Raw genomic sequence first — 17,989 nt, 5'->3', positions numbered from 1 at the left:
GCAACAGGTTCACTTTAATTTCAGCCTCAACAGCTGCTTCTACTTAAGGAACACTATATTGTCAAAAGTATTGGGACACCTGCCTTTACATGCACATGAACTTTAATGGCATCCCAGTCTTAGTCTGTAGGGTTCAATATTGAGTTGGCCCACCCTTTGCACCTATAACAGCTTCAACTCTTCTAGGAAGGCTGTCCACAAGGTTTAGGAGTGTGTCTATGGAAATGTTTGACCATTCTTCAAGAAGCGCATTTGTGAGGTCAGGTACTGATGTTGGACAAAAAGGCTCGCAGTCTCCACTCTAATTCATCCCAAAGGTGTTTTATCGGGTTGAGGTCAGGACTCTATGCAGGCCAGTCAAGTTCCTCCACCATAAACTCGCTCATCCATGTCTTTATGGACCTTGATTTGTGCACTGGTCCAAATCATTTGGTGGAGGGGGAATTATGGTAGGGGGTTGTTAGCCCCCTATTTCCTGTGAAGGGAAATCTTAAGGCATTAGCATACCAAGATATTTTGGACAATTTCATGCTCCAAACCTTGTGGGAACAGTTTGGGGATGGCCCGTTCCTTTTCCAACATGACTGCGCACCAGTGCACAGAGCAAGGTCTATAAAGACATGGATGAGCGAGTTTGGGGTAGAGGAACTTCCCTGGCCCGCACATAGTCCTGACGTCAACCCAATAGAACACTTTTGGAATGAACTAGAGCAGAGACTGCGAGTCAGGCCTTCTTGTCCACATCAGTGCCTGACCTCACAAATGTGCTTCTGGAAGAATGGTCAAACATTCCCATAGACACACTCCTAAACCTTGTGGACAGCCTTCCCAGTAGAGTTGAAGCTGGTATAGCTGCAAAGGGTGGGCCAACTCAATATTGAACACTACAGACTAAGACTAGGATGCCATTAAAGTTCATGTGAGTGTAAAGGCAGGTGTCCCAATACTTTTGACAATATAGTCTAGATCGAAAAAAAAAAAAAAATATATGTGTACCAGAAGGCTTTCAAATACATAAAAGACATACTATGCCTCTTCTGCATTAAACTCTTCTTGCCTGCCTGTTTGCAATGTAAGCAAGGCTGCACATTCTTTGGCATATGCTGAAATGTATGAACTCCGATGCATGACACCATCTCGGTCTGGCCAATCAAAACAGCTGAAGATCAAAACTGGGAAGAGGGCCAGTTGAAGGTGTTGAAACCACATCGCTGGAGTGAAGGTGAGTATAGTTCCGCTTTAAAATAGATCCCAATCAATTAAATCTTACCTAAACTCTAATAAATTAATGTAATTTTCAAAGTCACTGTATTGCTAATAAAATAATTCCTGATGATCCTGCCATGAATGTCCCTATTCAGTTACTTCCTGTTATAGGGTGACAACACTCTGGTTCTGTCTAGTTTAGCTTCTGTGTTGTCACCTTGCCACATGGCTTCCAATGGAGACAAGTGGACATTTGAACACACATTAAACAGCCACAAACCACTGTTGTCACCATCAGGAGGCACAACCTGAGATATACCACCTGCCATTGTCTGAGTGCATGCAGAGAGGTGGTTGCAAAAATGCTGCAAAGGATTAGCAGCCCTGATATGTATACAAGAATAAAAAAAAGATTAAACAAATATTTATTTTTAAATGGCAACTGTGCTTACTAAATGCTAGTTAGTTAGGGTTTATATCTACACCGATCAGCTGTACCTTTATGACCACTGACAGGTAAAGTGAATAACATTATTATCTTGCTACAATGGCATCTGAAAGTCAGTGGGATATATTAGGCAGCAAGTAAACATGTTGCCCTGAGGTGTTGAAAGCAGAAAATATGGGCATCGCAGTTTGTTGTGTATGGGACTGCATAGTCTCAAACTGGTCAGGGTGCCCATGCTGACCTGTGTCCACAGCCAAAAATACCTACAATGGGCACATGAGCATCAGAACTGGACCATGGAGCAAAGTAAGAAGTTGCCTAGTCTGATGAATCACATTTTCTTTTACATCATGTGGATGGCCAGGTGTGTGTGCATCACTTACCTAAGGAAGAGATGGCACCAGGATGGCACCAGGATGCAGTATGGGAAGAATGCAAGCCGGCAAAGGCATTGTGATGCTTTGGGCAAAATTCTGCTAAGAAACCTTGTGTCCTGCCAGTCATGTGGATGTTACTCAACATGTACCCCCTACCTAAACATTGTTGCTGTGCACTTCTCCATGGAAATGATATTCCCTGATGGCCTCTTTCAGCAGGATAATGCACCCTTCCCCACTGCAAAAATGGTTCAAGAATGGTTTGAAGAACACAGGAAAGAGTTCAAGGCCTCCAAATTCTACAGATCTCAATCTAATAAAGCATATGTGGCATATGGAGGAAAAACAAGTCCAATCCATGGAGGACCCACCTTGCAACTTACAGGACTTAAAGGATCTGTTGGCTTGGTGGCAGATACCACAGCATACCTTTAGAGGTCTTGAGACATCAATGCCTTAAGGGGTCAGGGCTGTTTTGGAGGCAAAAGAGGGACCTACTCAATACTAGGTAGGTGGTCATAAAGTTACGATTCATCAGCATATTATATATATTTGACTTCTCTTCGTTCCCTGCTCTTTTCGCATTGGAGAGAAAATTAGTTACATAGTTACATAGTAGGTGAGGTTGAATAAAGACAATAGTCCATCCAGTTCAACCTGTGTAGGTGTGTGTGTGGCCGTAATCATCTCTCATACCCCTGAACGTTCTGATCTTTGAGATGTACGTCTAAGAGGCTTTTGAAAGCCACCATACTACCCGCAGAAACCACCTCTTGTGGTAGAGAATTCCACAATCTTGTAGCCCTAACAGTAAAGAACCCCCCACGTTGCCTGAGGTTAAAACACTTCTCCTCTAATCGCATTGTATGCCCTCGAGTCCTCATGCAATCCCTCAGATTGAATAGCTTTTTTCTATGCCAAGATCACCATTGAGATATTTATAAATTGCAATCATGTCCCCTCTCAGGCGTCTCTTCTCCAGGGAGAATAAATCAAGCGATTGCAGAGGCTCTTCATAATTAAGGTCCTCCAATCCCCTAATTAGTTTAGTTGCCCTTATCTGGACTCTCTCCAGCTCCAACACATCCCTCCTTAGGACTGGCGACCAGAACTGGATAGAATACTCCAGATGCGGTCGGACCAGAGTTTTATAAAGTGGAAGGATTATAGTTTTATCTCTGGAATACATCCCTTTCTTTATGCATGCTAATATTCTGCTGGCTTTGGCAGCTGCTGCTTGACATTGCATGCTATTGCCTTAGTCTATCATCAACCAAGACTCCCAGATCTTTCTCCATTTTTGATTCCCCCAAGGGTTCCCCCCCTAACGTGTATTGTGCTTTTATGTTTTTAGTCCCCAAGTGCAAAACCTTACACTTGTCCACATTAAACCTCATTTGCCATGTCGTTGCCCACTCCGTTATTTTGTCCAGGTCATTCTGTAGGATATCTGCTTCATGCTGTGCAGTTATTGCCCTGCCCAATTTTGTGTCATCTGCAAAAACTGATATAGAACTACTGATCCCGTCCTCAATGCTATTTATGAATAAATTGAACAAGGTTGGTCCCAGGACTGAGCCTTGGGGGACCCCGCTTATTACCACCTCAGACCAGTCTGAGTATGCTCTATTTATTACCACCCTTTGGACTCGCCCTTTTAGCCAGTTCCGTATCCAAGAGCAAACCCTGCGGTCGATGCCTGCAGACCTTATTTTATAAATTGAGCGCTTGTGGGGAACTGTATCAAACGCGTTAGCAAAATCTAGGTACACCACATCCACTGGTCTCCCCCTATCTAGCTCACAGCTCACCTCCTCCTAGAATGTTAAGAATTTTTTTTAAATTGACATACCCTGTCCAAAAAAATGAATGTAATTAATTTAAAGTGCTCTTGTGCTTCTTAATCTTCTTCTTCTTAATCTTCTTAAGAGTGCTGAAGTGCTCCACATGAATTCATTCCGTGATATGACACTCACTCCCTTACCAAAATCAATGGACCCCCAGCTTTTCAGTCTGAGAGTCAGACAGGCTTGGTTAAAAATAAGACTGATGGGTCACACAAGGAACGGATCAAGGACTCCCCAGTAGCCTCTTAATAGTAGCCTAATAATCGCTGATAGCACTAAAAATTATGAAGTGCTAATACATTTCCACCAGGAAAAAGAGCGAGAACAAGATTGGAGCACAAGAGCACTTTATATTGATTACATTAGTTTATTTGGACTTTTTTTGTATATTTCATATGTTTATTTGATGCTTGCGCTGTTTTTGTATTTTTCCAACCCACAACTGTCTGCCTTGGCCCTGGGTAAGCTCCAAGTTTTTCTTAAAGCTGGCCATGCACTGATTGAATTTCAGATCAGTGTGTGACCTTCCCTGCTTGACAGAAGTTGATATTTTGATCACTTCTGTTGAAGAGACATGCCTGAAATTTATCTCGATTAGTGGCGGCAGCCGCTGATCAGTGTATTCTGACAGTGGCAGGTCTTTTTTCATTTGTGTTGATGTTGATTGTGCCAACCCTCTGGCTGAATGAATAAACAAATTAACTGTGAGAAGTATTTGATGGTTCAATAATTGCAATTGCAGTACCTATAGATACTTTAGGCTGGACTACTAACCTTTGTCTTCCCTTTAGGTACATAATAAATTCCAGAAGCACGCAGGAGGAAATATCGTTTTTTCCAGGACTTCTTCCCATCTTCTTTCAAGTATATTGCCCCTTCAAGTTCTGGCACAACAACCGAGGAAGCACAGAAACTTTGCTGTTAGATAACATAAATAAAAAAAACTTATACAGTGTACATCTCCCAAATACTGAAAAAAGTATTTTATCAAAAAGCATTGTTTTACTGGTATGGTGATACTACTTTCTGGGGCTGGTGTGAGATCTGAAGTGCATGAATAGGGGTTAATCAGAGGTCAGAAGGGGCAGATAATTGGGGCTGATCCAAGGTTGTGAAGGTGCATGGACTGGAGCTAATCTCAGCTCTGATTATGCAGGAATTGGGGCTGATGTGAGGTCTGAAGTTGCAGGAACTGGGGCTTATCTGAAGTTTGATGGTACAAGAATTGGAGCTGTTTTGAGTTCTAAAGGCACAGAAATGTGGCTGATCTTAGGTCAGAAGGAACAGGATATGAGGCTGATGTGAGATCTGAAATGCATGAATTGGGGCTAATCAGGGGTCGGAAGGTGCAGGTCACTGGGGCTGATTTAAGATTGTGAAGATGCATGAATTGGGGATGTAAGGGTAACCCCAAATTCACGGGTTTCAGTAACATTTTGACTGTTGAAGCCAGATTGAAAATTATATTTATTAGACAAACATGTAGGTAAACATGTTTGGAGAGCAATTCAGTTACATACATTCTGTTGGCTTAATAAACATTGCTCTAAATTCCTAAGGACTTGTATTACAATTTATACATTCTGAAGAGGGTGGCACCTATCTATCTAAAGTTTCTTTGAAGTCACATCTTGATTGAAATACGGAATAGTTGTTCACAAAAGCTTGTTACTTCCAGTAAACAACTGGACAAGTCTTCAAAGGTCAAGATAGCAATCTTAACAGCTGGAGCTGTAAATGGCTTTTGAATACAACAGCTGTTATACAATATGACATCTCACAACATTTACATCCAATATATCTGCTTAATCGTAAATCCATGTTTGATAGTCATAAATAAATGTTTGATAAATAAAAATGGCTGCTTTCCTTTTCCTCATCAGGGATAATTTGAGGTTTGAAGGTGCATTAATTGGGGCTCATCTAGGATCTGAAGGTGAATGAGTTGGGGCTATTCTGAGGTCTGGAGGTGCATTAATTGGGGCTGATCTGAATGAAGGTACCTTAGAAGTACAATTATAATTGCAACCATTGAAAATAAATTATACAATTGTGGCACGCTATTGCTCGCTCCGCTCTGGTTGTCAAATGCTTGTAAATTGACACTTCCCACTGGTCATCTGTTTAATAATATATGAAGTAATAAAATATTCTCAGATCCAGCACCATTCTTGATCCAATTTGCTGACTACAAATTGCAGAGCAGTCATGTGAATGTGTGGGAAGCTACTAAAATAGACAGTGCCTGGAAATTAGCACCAGCCTTCATGACAGTCTCTAGTTTGCTTTCGATCACCTCTAGGAGGCAAAACTAAATGGGGAGACTGTTCACCAGATGGAAGCTGGCTGACACTGTGATTCTCTACTCTGCAAAAAGCTCAGTAAATCTGTATAATATTTTTTTCCTATTTAAAATGCTGTTTCCTGCCTTCCTACCCCAGTGTTCAATACTAGGATAGCTAAATAAGAGCCACACTCCTCACACATATTGCAGAGGAAGAGAAGGGGTGTATCAAACAATTTGTTACTGAGAGCTTGTTTCTAGGTGCACTAAGGCCCGCCATACACGGAGCAAATGTCCTTCCTGCAACCACCAACATTGTTGACAAGGGAATCCCTCCTGCCGAGCAATTGTATTCTCCTGGCACAGGAGCATGCAGGGGAAACCAGTGATTATCTCTAGCAGCTATAGCAGAATCTGGCAGGCTGTTTGTTTCCGAGTTGATCGATCAACTTGGTGCATTCAGCCTGCCTGCCTAATGTACATTTACTGCGGCAAAGTGGCTCTATTGCCCAAAATCACATACCTATATGTCATTTTGTGCAAGCGCCACTGGAGGCGCGATTGCGCACTGATTGGACCGAGAGGGAACCAATCAGTGAGTCCGGTGGACCCGATGTCTGCCTGCCACCTGCGGTCTTTCCAGAGAAAGGCAAAACGGCAGTCTGCCTATGTAACCAAGGCGGATCGCCATTCTGACAGGGGAGAAGATAGAGATCTTGTGTTCCTTTTAAGCAGGAACACGAATCTCTGTCCTCCCCCAGTCAAAGCAACCACCACACAGTTAGCAAGCACCCCCTAGGGACACATTTAACTCTTTGATCGCCCCTGATGTTAACCCCTTTCGTGCCAGTGTCATTAGTACTGTAGCAGTGCACATTTTTACCACTGATCACTGTAATAATGTCACTGGTCCTGAAAAAAGTGTCAGTTAGGTGTCCAGTTTGTCCACTGCAATCTCGTAGTCTCTCTAAAAATTGCTGATCGCCGCCATTACTAGTAAAAAAAAAAAAAAAATGTAAGTACCATGAAAATATCCCATAGTTTGTAGACTTGATAACTTTTGCGCAAACCAATCAATGTATGCTTATTAGGATTTTTTTTTTTTTTTTACCAAAAATATATAGCAGAATACATATTGGCCTAAATTGATGAAGAAATTAGATTTTTTACATTTTTTTATTGGATGTGTTTTATAGCAGAAAGTAAAAAATAATGTTTTTTTTTTTTCAAAATTGCCATCGCTCTTTTTTTGTTTATAGCGCAAAAAAAAAAAAAAACCAGCAGAGGTGATTAAATACCACCAGAAGAAAGCTCTATTTGTGGGAAAAAAAAGGACATACATTTTAATTTGGTACAGTGTCGCACGACCGGGCAATTGTCCGTTAAATTAACGCAGTGCCATATCGCAAAAAATGGCCTGGTCGTTAAGAGGGGCTTTTGGGGCTGAAGTGGTTAATGGTTCGAATCTCGGCCAGTTCGTGCTGAACTGGCCATAATTTAAACCATCTATGGCTGGCCTTAGTCTACCTATGGTACAGTCATATTTAGAAACTCTGAACAACTGGTGTAAAATTCAAACAATTATAAGGAGGTGGAGGTGGAGATTGTTAGTATAGTGCCTGAATGGGTTGACCTTGGTGACAACTGAGGTCCCCTCACTTTGGAGGGATTTCCTTACACTTTCTGGTTTTGCTATGGAACAAGAAGTGAAGGAAAATCTCCCCAATGGGACAATAAAACTGACGATTTTGATTTTAAGTTCTATTGTAAATATGAGCAATTGGGTCACATGTGGCTACAGGCTAAAGACCCCCACATATATGATTAGTTCATAAAGGGCCATGCTGCGTACAAAATGCCTTAATCGTAAGAACCAATTGGATTTCAGTCTATTGAAATCACATCAGGGGAAATGTGACTTATGGAATACGGCAGTTTGCCTGTTATTTGCTTTAGTACTGAAAACGTTCTCAACTTGTAACATTTCTCGTGTGCTGCGCGGCTCTGATTACACATATGGTGGATGGAGGATGCAGCTTTAACCGTTGTGCTGTATAGAAAACAGAATACTTGGAACAAGAACAGACGAGATCAACAAACTTAATTTAGGAAACAAGACAAATGTGGAAATTTCAAAGAGCCGCATCTGTTGTCACAAAACAGACTCTTTGGAGTATTACACATAGAAGAACTGCCTAATGAAGGATTGTTTTGGTTGCAGAGTAAACAATCAAACGTGGTGATATAACTCAACCAACCTCCCAATGAAAAAATCGTTTTTTTTCCCCGAAAGTAAAAACCTATATTATTTGAAAATTGAGGGCTTACATGCAAATTGGTAATCAAGATGACATAAATTGGTCCATTGTAATCCTCAAGTGAAAACTTTCCTAAATTTAACACAAGATAGTTAATATGCTTTTGGTGGGGCCAAAACGTTTCCTTTAAAGCAGGGGTCTACAAACTTTTCAAGGTCCAATCAGACTCCGGGGGGGGGGGCACTATCTGTACATTGTACTCAAAAACCACAAATGTAAATAGATATGCATATAACAATATAAGAAAAATGAATTATAAAAGCATAACCGATAATTATGCCACGATGGCCACCAGACATATGCCATAAACTTTGTAAAGCCCACAGCCGGCATCTCTTTTATCCATAGTTGTCATCACCCTTAGGCGGTTAAGCAACATCCCCAGAAGTCAGTTCAGTAGGATTTGGAATAATTGTACTAGGAATGAAGAGTATTTCACACATGGTGACCTCCTTGCCAAAAAATTCTTAGACAAAGGGTACCCGGCCCCACCTTGTACAAGGAACATATGTGAAACCAGAGCGCTAAAAACCTCCAACACAGGGGATGGGTATGATGAGTCAATTAAAAAAGCAAGGAGAAGGGGGAGGGGGGGGAAGGGGGAGGAAAAGGGACAAAAGCAAAACACTAAATAAAGCTGATGGAATAAATTTACTGTATAGTATGGGATCGACGTGTAGTCAGAAAGGAGTAGTCCATAAACACTGAGCCGCTCTTCCACAGACCAAGAGGAGATTCTGTTAGAGCAAAAAAACAAAAAGGAGAAGCGCTCTAAGTGTAGACAGTTTAATAATACATAAGAAGCAATGTGTGTAGTAACTCACAAGACATAAGTGAAAGTCAAGCTGTGTAACATCATCAGATCTTTAAAGCATCCTCTGGGGGGAGGGAGGTGGTGATGTCCAATCCAAAGCGCCGTCCGTGGCTGAGTAGATGTTTAATGGGAGGAAATAAAGCCGGCAGCCTCCCGCCTCAGTGTACGATGAGCGGTCAGATGGAAGTGACCGACGGCTGTAAGGTTCCGTGGATGGATGGACGCTCTCCCGTCACCAGGGGTGGTGAGTTCAAACAGCAAAGGAACGGCAGGCACGACGCGTTTCTGAGCATGCGCGGGGTCGATGTACCCGGCGCGCTCTTTCCTCAGGTGCTCTGAGGAAAGAGCGCGCCGGGTACATCGACCCCGCGCATGCTCAGAAACGCGTCGTGCCTGCCGTTCCTTTGCTGTTTGAACTCACCACCCCTGGTGACGGGAGAGCGTCCATCCATCCACGGAACCTTACAGCCGTCGGTCACTTCCATCTGACCGCTCATCGTACACTGAGGCGGGAGGCTGCCGGCTTTATTTCCTCCCATTAAACATCTACTCAGCCACGGACGGCGCTTTGGATTGGACATCACCACCTCCCTCCCCCCAGAGGATGCTTTAAAGATCTGATGATGTTACACAGCTTGACTTTCACTTATGTCTTGTGAGTTACTACACACATTGCTTCTTATGTATTATTAAACTGTCTACACTTAGAGCGCTTCTCCTTTTTGTTTTTTTTTTCCACCTTGTACAAGGAGCTTTCCAGCATTTTACTACTAAGCCTTCCAAAAATCTAGTTGAACTCAGTATAACACAACCCACTAGTTTTTCCACCTAGTTCCATGGTCAATATAAAAAAATAGAAAACATTCTATTGAAATATGGGCGTATATTACTTGAGGACCATTTTTAATACATCCCTCATTTAGAAACTTAAGGTATCCTATCGCAAAGCCAAAAATATCAACATTAGAGTGGCTACCAGCAAAACTAAAAATACTTGTAATACCAATGTATCATATACTTCTCTTGTTTTATTGGTGGGCATGTACCAGTGCAAGAATAAACTGTGTCTCACATGCCAATTCATCCAGCATGGCCAAAAAAAACTTTAATGCAAAAGTAAAAACTTACACCATCAAAGAGTTCTACAATTGCTCCACTGAGTACGTAGTATATTGTCTAACATGACCATGTGGGCTACGCTGCTACATGGGTAGAACAATCCAGACTCTATGCAAACAATTTGGCGAACATAGGCGCTTTATCGAAGATGACTGTGACAAGAGCAAAACCAAAAATCCACCACTGCTTTAAAGTTTTGGGCCATTGAAGTCATCCCCAGGACATTGCTTGCGGCTGAATGTTACAAACATTTACGCCAGCTGGAAACATACAGGATATTTTCCCTTAACACCCTCACACCTGGGGGACTGAATGAAGAGATTGAGGTACATATATTACTCTAACCAGTTAGTCAGAAACTCAATGACAATGTTGGTTCCCTTTAAACACAAAATATGTTCATAGGAATGTTCATTAAAAATTATATATCACATTATATCCTTATGCTAAATTCACATTTTTATTTTACAGTGGACCCTTACGGTCATTTATTGATATCAGACTGGTCTTAGTCTTCTGGGGGTGGTTTACATGTACAGTACATCCACGCTGGCTGGGACTTCCTGGATCTGCAGGGCGTCCATGCCCATCTCCACCATCTCCTAGCTGCCCTGACCGCCAAGCAGAGCCTGGTTACCCTTACTTTATGATGAGCAATATTTCTGCTAATACTCTGAGTGGTTTTAATCTAGCGTGATTACAATCTTACCTTTTAATACAGCACTTAGGTGGTGCCTTCCCCCTTCCTTTACCTGTGTACTGTTACATAATCTGCAGAAGCCTGAAATTTGAGAGGTTTTCCACATTCTTCTTGAAAAAAGGGAAACCCCTATAAGTGTATTATATCAAAAGTCCCAGGAGTTTCCATTATTTTATGAAATGAAAAATGCCTTTATGTGTTTCCCAGCAATTTCTCCCTTACCTCAAGTAAAGATACTTTGCTTTTTTCATTCATGTCCTTCATATCTGCACTTCCTTTTCTGGCCATGTAGAAGTTCTGCAAGAAAAACACATCAAGTCATCATCATTGGCAATGCATCAGGGAACAATTAAAACAATGGCATTCAAAACATGTTAAGGTTGTTTTTACAGATATTAAATAACTTCTAGTTTTTACCTATAATACGGAGTTTGCTGAATAGCAGTAGTTTGACTTTTCTGGCATACTTCCAACATAAAATCAGTTGCATCCTGTTTTGGCTCTCTCGGTAAGCTTCCCCTTTTGGGAGTTTCCATCATTTACCTCCCCCAATTTTTGCTGTCCTGTAGTGATGACTTTCACTTTCTTTCACACTGTAGGTAAAGCCTCCAGTGCTCAAATGTCTTTCAACAGACCACTATTGGCACCACTGCTAGGTATGCACTCCCCAAGGAGCTGGTTTTAAGACCCTGGCCTTTACCAGCGGATGAAATTAAGTGTTTAAAGTAGGGTGACCAGACGTCCCTGGTTTCCGGGGACAGTCCCTGGACTGAGGACACTGTGCCCACACCAAGTCTGTCCCCTGTTTAGTCCCCGGATTGCAGGGCCGGACTGGCCTACCAGGATAGCTGTAAATTTCCCGATAGGCCAGCAAGGCTGCCTGCCCTGGGGCCGCTTTGAGGGCAGCAGACTCCTGATATTTTGGTATTTAGGGTATTGCCAAGGCACTGTCCACAATGACTTGACATCTGATTGGCAGTATTTCCCTTCTTGTTGTTGGTGTGTTTTGTGTTGCTGGTGTTATTGGAGGCAGGACACGCTATTCCTTATGACCTCATCGACTTGTAGTCCCACCCAGTGCTGGATGTGGAGGGGAGGGATCTGTGTAAAGAGGATATATAAATTGTGCCCTCCCGAAATGCATCAACTTTCCAACCACAAAAATGATGCATGACCCTCGTCACTGGAGTTGTATTTAACCACTTGCAGACCAGCCGCCACAGTTATACTACGACAGGTCGGCAGGTTCCCACGAATTTCCGTACCTGTACAGCAGTTCTCAGGAGCGATCATGTGGGTGCACGCGCGCCACGAGAGGCGGGCGCTCGCACTCCCTCACCAGCCAGGAAGCCGAGGCATGGAGCTGGCAGCTGCAATTGCCACGGGCAATTTCCCGTGAAGAGAGAATGGCAGTCTGCTGGTATAAACACAGAGCCCCTGTGTTCCTGCTATTTAAGAACACAGGTCCCTGTGTTGATCTTACAAGCCCATCCCCCTCACAGTTAGAAAACACCCCATAGGCTCACATTTAACCCTTTGATCGCCCCTGGTGTTAACCCCTTCCCTTCCAGTGTCATAAGTACAGCGACAGTGCATATTTTTAGCACTGATTACTGTAGTAATGTCACTGGTTCCCCCAAAAGTGTCAAAAATGTCAGTTAGGTGCAATCTGTCTGCCGCAATTTCACAGTCCCGCTAAAAATCACTGATCGCTGCCATTACTAGTAAAAAAAAAAAAAAGAAATGAAAATGACATAAATCTTTTGCCTAATTTGTAGACACGATAACTTTTGCGCAAACCAGTCAAAATACGCTTATTGGGATTTTTTTACCAAAAATATGTAGCAGAACACAAAGTGGCCTAAAATTATTAAAAAATTAGATTTTTTTATTTTTTGGGGGGGAATGTTATATAGCAGAACGTAAAGAGTATTGTTTGGTTTTTTTTTTTCAAAATTGTTGCTCTTTTTTTGTTAATAGCGCAAAAAATTAAAATTGCACAGGTGATCAAATACCACCAAAAGAAAGCTCTATTTATGCGCAAAAAAGGACATCAATTTTATTTGGGTACAGCATCGCACGACCGCGCAATTGTCCGTTAAAGTAATGCAGTGCCAAATCGCAAAAAAATTGTCTGGTCATTAAGGGGGAAAATCTTCCAGTCCAGAAGTGGTCAACATGTGTTTTTACTTCTTTTTTTTCGTACTATGTTTTTCGCTATTTCAATAAATTTTCAAGGTGTCTTAGGTAATGCACTATGTGTTTGCGCCCCTTTTTTTCCCCCTGCTTTTAGTGCATTTGATTATTTATGTTCAAAGATATCCTACATGTTGTTATCATGCAATCTTTTACTGTTCTGAATTGTTAATTTGTATTGTTATTGTTGAACCAAAATTCTTAGTAAGAATAAAATACAAAATATGCATTGAAAAGTTTTTTCTCTATTTTATCTTCTTGACATTTGGTAGTCACATCCCACAAAATTCTAAGTAGTATCTTTTTTTCTATCTCATGGACGAAATGTGAGAAATAACGTATATATCATACAATCATTCCATAAACACATACCACATACGCTGCATACATCATTTGAGGAAAGTATGTTTATAAAATTGTTTGCCATTTGCCAATAAAAAAAAAAAAAAAAATATATATATGTCCCCGGATTTAATTTTAAAAAGCTGGTCACCTTAGTTTAAAGTTGCAGGTTGGCATGTATCAAAGTTGAAATTGAAGTCACAGGCTGCTTGCATACAAAGGTAGAAATATCACAAATTCTATCACAAATTCTTCTGTGTTGAATACATAGGTGAAGATGCAGAAATACAAGCACACCATTCACTGCAGGAGGGGCAAGGCCTGCATGCAAGGAAAGCTGTACAAGAACAATTATCTTAAAAAGTGTGCATTCTTAGTGAAAGCTTAGACGTGTTTCAGAAATCTGTGCCTCCTTCTTCAGTGCTGCTGATTAATATATCTTTAGAAACTGTAGCAAAAAAGAACAAGTCTAGAGAGTAATATCTAAGTCTGGAATGATTAGCTTTTAGTAAGCTCTAAAGACCAGGGCCCTCTGATTCCTCCAGTATTGAATTGTATTGTAACTGTACCGGCAGTCATGTTGTAAAGTGCTGCAGAAACTGTTGGCGCTCTATAAACCCTGTATAATAAATAGTAATATTCACAGGGATCGGCAAGGTGTCCGTACACGGACACCGGTGTCCGTGTGCGGTCCTTGCAAGGTCTGTGGCGGCGGCGGCGGCACAGTCAATGACAGTCACAGCTGACTTCCACCTCCCTTGCCGCTGCCCGCTGGTTGATAGGACTGTTCCGGCATCCTAGCCAATCAGGTACACTACTGCTCAGTCAAGTTGCACCTTGCGCATTGGTTGCCCCGACCCCAGACCCTGAGTCTTTCAGAGTGGAGGACTCAGAGAAGGAGAACGGAATGAACTTCCAAGTTCCTCCTCTAACCTGCTGCCCATGCCTGCCATGCCCTCCACTGGTCTCAGCTTGAGTGCACAGCATTTCCCGGCCTGCTTGGGCCCCACTTCTCATGAGAGACGTAAGTCAACTCTTTATTCGTTCTGCACTGTGAGAGTGTGTCCTCCTATAACAGCGGGTCCAGAACTTTAAAAACAATCATTAAAGGAGATCTTTGGGGGACCCTGCCTTGCCTGCTCTAAAGGGGGATATATGGGGGACCCTGCCTGGCCTGCTCTAAAGGGGATCTATTGAGGATCCTACGTGGCCTGCTCTAAAGGGGGATCTATTGGGGGACCTGTTCTAGTAAAGGGGGGTCTTTAGGGATGCTGGCCTGCTCTAAAGGGGGTTCTATGGCAACCCTGCTCTGAAGGGGGATCTATGGGGACCCTGATCTAAAGGAGGATTGATGATGACCCCGTTCTGCCCTAAAGGGGAATCTATGGGGACCCTGCTCTAAAGGGGGATCTATGGGGACCCTGGCCTGCTCTAATAGGGGGATCTGTGGGGACCCTGTTTGAATTTTGAAGATCTTTTAAACATTTTATAACAGTATACCACAAGCATTCTTTATATAACTGTTATTTTAAACTTATTTGTACTTGTTGAACTAGGCCAGAGAGTAGACAGTGTTTTTTTTTTATGGTTCTAATTTGAAATGTACCTTGGTGTCCTTCACTAAGGTCTGTACTTTGGAAAATGTCTGCCACAGCCTTGGTCCATGCCTATCCCTGAATATTCAACAGTGTAAGAACACATAAGGAAGCCAGAAGTCTGCCAGAAGTCAGAGGAGCACCTGGGCAAAGGGAGAGACGCTTTGCTTAAGACCCAGCAAAAAGGTTTTGGTGTGCAGGGTGATGCTCCCAGGCCACATCCTTTATGATTTCTCACTGCTGACAGCTAAAAAGCAGCCAGAGTAAAGTACTAAACCTTCAAGAAAAAGCAAGGGCAGGCAATGTTTACAGGCAGAAGGTTGAGGCAAAGAGACAAACAGCAAAATTAGGATTCAGGAAGCAGGATTTGCTAACAGAATGCTAAAGCGCTTACATGGACCTTTAGCTCAAGCATTGACCAAATGCACTTTTTTTTCAAATAAAGGGCCAGTTTACTGTCCTAAAGACTTTAGGGGGGCTGAATTGTAGCCACTGAGGGTAGAAAATGTCTCGGACTGAGCATCAGTGAGAATAAACATGGCCTCAGGGTTGGTCATCAGTAGGAGAAGGAATAGTATCAGTGTCAGTGGGGGGAATTGTTCCCCATTAATGGTGTCAGTGGGAGGAAAAGTACCCCATTGCTGGTTTCAGTGGGAGGAATAGTTCCCCATAATTGGTATCAGTGGAAGGAGTAGTGCCCCATCATTGGTGTCAATGGGAGTTATAGTGCCTTATTGCTGGTGTTAGTGGGAGGAATAGTGCTCCATCATTGGTATTAGTGGAAGGAATAGTGCCCCATCATTGGTGTCAGTTGGAGGAATATTGCCCCATCATTGGGGTTTGAGGGAGGAATACTGCCCCATCATTGGTGCCATTGGAAGGAATAATGCCCCATCATTGGTGTCAGTGGGAGCAATAGTGCCCCATCATTGGTGTCAGTGGCAGCCTTAGTGCCCCATAATTGATAATAGTGGGAAGAATAGTGCCCCATCAATAAATATTAATGGGGGGAATAGTGCCCCATCATTAGTGTCAGTGGCAGAAATGTACCACAATTGGAGTCAGTGGGAGGAATAGTTCCTCATATCATTGGGAGGAATAATGACCCAAGGCCCACAGTTTGGAGACCACTGCACTAGAAAGTGTCTGCATTTTCAGATGGTATATGGCATTCATGCAGTAGATGGAACAGTCCTGTGTCTAGCAGTAGCTTGTCTGAGTCTATAGAGAATATGCCTGGTGGTGTCCCGCAGTTTGAACGGTTGTGACGCTGGGAGCGACCCCTGCCTCTGCCTCGGTACAGATCTCAATACAGCCCTATCTGACCTAATGGATTTTCACACATTGCCTGTGGACCTTCCGCATTGGCCCTGTACGCAGTATTCGCCCCCTCAGTTCCCTTCATGGACGTATTCCTGGGTGGCCAACAGCCCCTTTGATAGTTTTTATATTTTCTTAAACCCAAATGTGCCAGCTCCTGATGAAGTGAAATTCCTTTCACGAAACGCGTAGAGCCCAAGAGGCCATTGAACTGTTTTCCAATTTCCAACATGCATCCAACCACCATTTACAATTTTAACTTATGTCTGTTGGTTTATTCTGTATATGTCTGTATCATTTATTATGGTTTTGCCATTGTATTTTTTTGTACATTGTATACATCCTCTTTGAACCAATGTAGATCCATACTACTGATGTTTAAGTGCTATAGAACTTGTTAATAAACACGCAATGATTAATCATATGCCTCTTTATGCTTACCAGCAGTTGTATATGTATTACCATTATATCATTATGTGTACACTGGCCACACCTCATACAAAGTCCTACGTTTTTAGTCTGAACACTATGTGTTCCCCATGTTCTATGTTTATCTATAGAGAATATGTCAATGTGGGAGCATGACACATGAACAGAAGACCAACGGAGATGGAAGTAAGCCATCGTTGTTTTCATGCTTTATGCTAATCCAGCCTTGTCTGTGTCTATTTTTATTCTGTGTAGGTCTACCTGGCTTTCCTCTAAATCCAGGCTTGGATATCATTTATCTTTCATTTTCCTCATCAGTACAAGACACTTTGTAAACTTCCCAACATTTAATACCGCTGCAATTTTCTAAATGATAGTACATCTGCACAGAGGAGCTGATTTCCGTTTCTATACATGAAGCTGATTATTTGCAGCTGTCATAGAAGCTGTTTCATGACCTAATATCTGAAATGAAGGAAACTGAGCAGTCCGAATGAGCAAAGCCTCTCTGCTCGCCTGGAATTCCACAACTGCTCTGTTGTAGCCATAGGAGGTTTAAACAACAGACAAAATGCCAGAAATCTTCCACATGTAATAATTACTGTCATCTGTCTTCATTTATAGGAAATAAACCTTTTTTTTCTGAAATCTAATTGTGCTTTTTTTTAACCAAATGTTCCTTCTGAATTTCATACAGTAAAATGCTGGTCAGGAAGTATTACTTCTTTACAGTAATTAATATTGGCTGGCCCACATGCACTTCAAAGGTCACATCAATACTTCTAAGGCTTTAAAGCCACAAGCAGAGTCAAATGACCCAGATCTTCACAGACAAGACATAGGACAAGCTATTGGTGCTAGACTGGGGCTTAATACTACAACTGACATATAACAAACTCCAGATAAGGTTAATGTATGGTATGTAGATACACTTTCCCAAGGATAGCCATACATGATAGTGCTCAACAGATTTGGGGTGGACCTCTAACACATG

General features: G+C 42.2%; 1 protein-coding gene across 1 annotated transcript in view; it reads right to left on the bottom strand.

Moving 5' to 3' along the window:
• Window positions 1-17,989, bottom strand: part of APBB1IP (amyloid beta precursor protein binding family B member 1 interacting protein) — a gene marked incomplete at its 5' end in the record, with an annotated part of 121,634 nt that overhangs the window by 26,405 nt on the left and 77,240 nt on the right. Inside the window, 2 exons of the mRNA XM_082259916.1 lie at window positions 4,653-4,796; window positions 11,336-11,410. Coding sequence (XP_082116042.1) covers window positions 4,653-4,796; window positions 11,336-11,410 — 219 coding nt within the window. The remainder of the gene's footprint in view (window positions 1-4,652; window positions 4,797-11,335; window positions 11,411-17,989) is intronic.

This window comes from Pelophylax lessonae (genome assembly GCF_965119305.1).
Source record: "Pelophylax lessonae genome assembly, chromosome: 5".
Lineage (NCBI taxonomy): Eukaryota > Metazoa > Chordata > Amphibia > Anura > Ranidae > Pelophylax > Pelophylax lessonae.
Note: the sequence above shows the minus strand (reverse complement) of the source record. Positions and strands in the feature narration are given on the sequence as shown.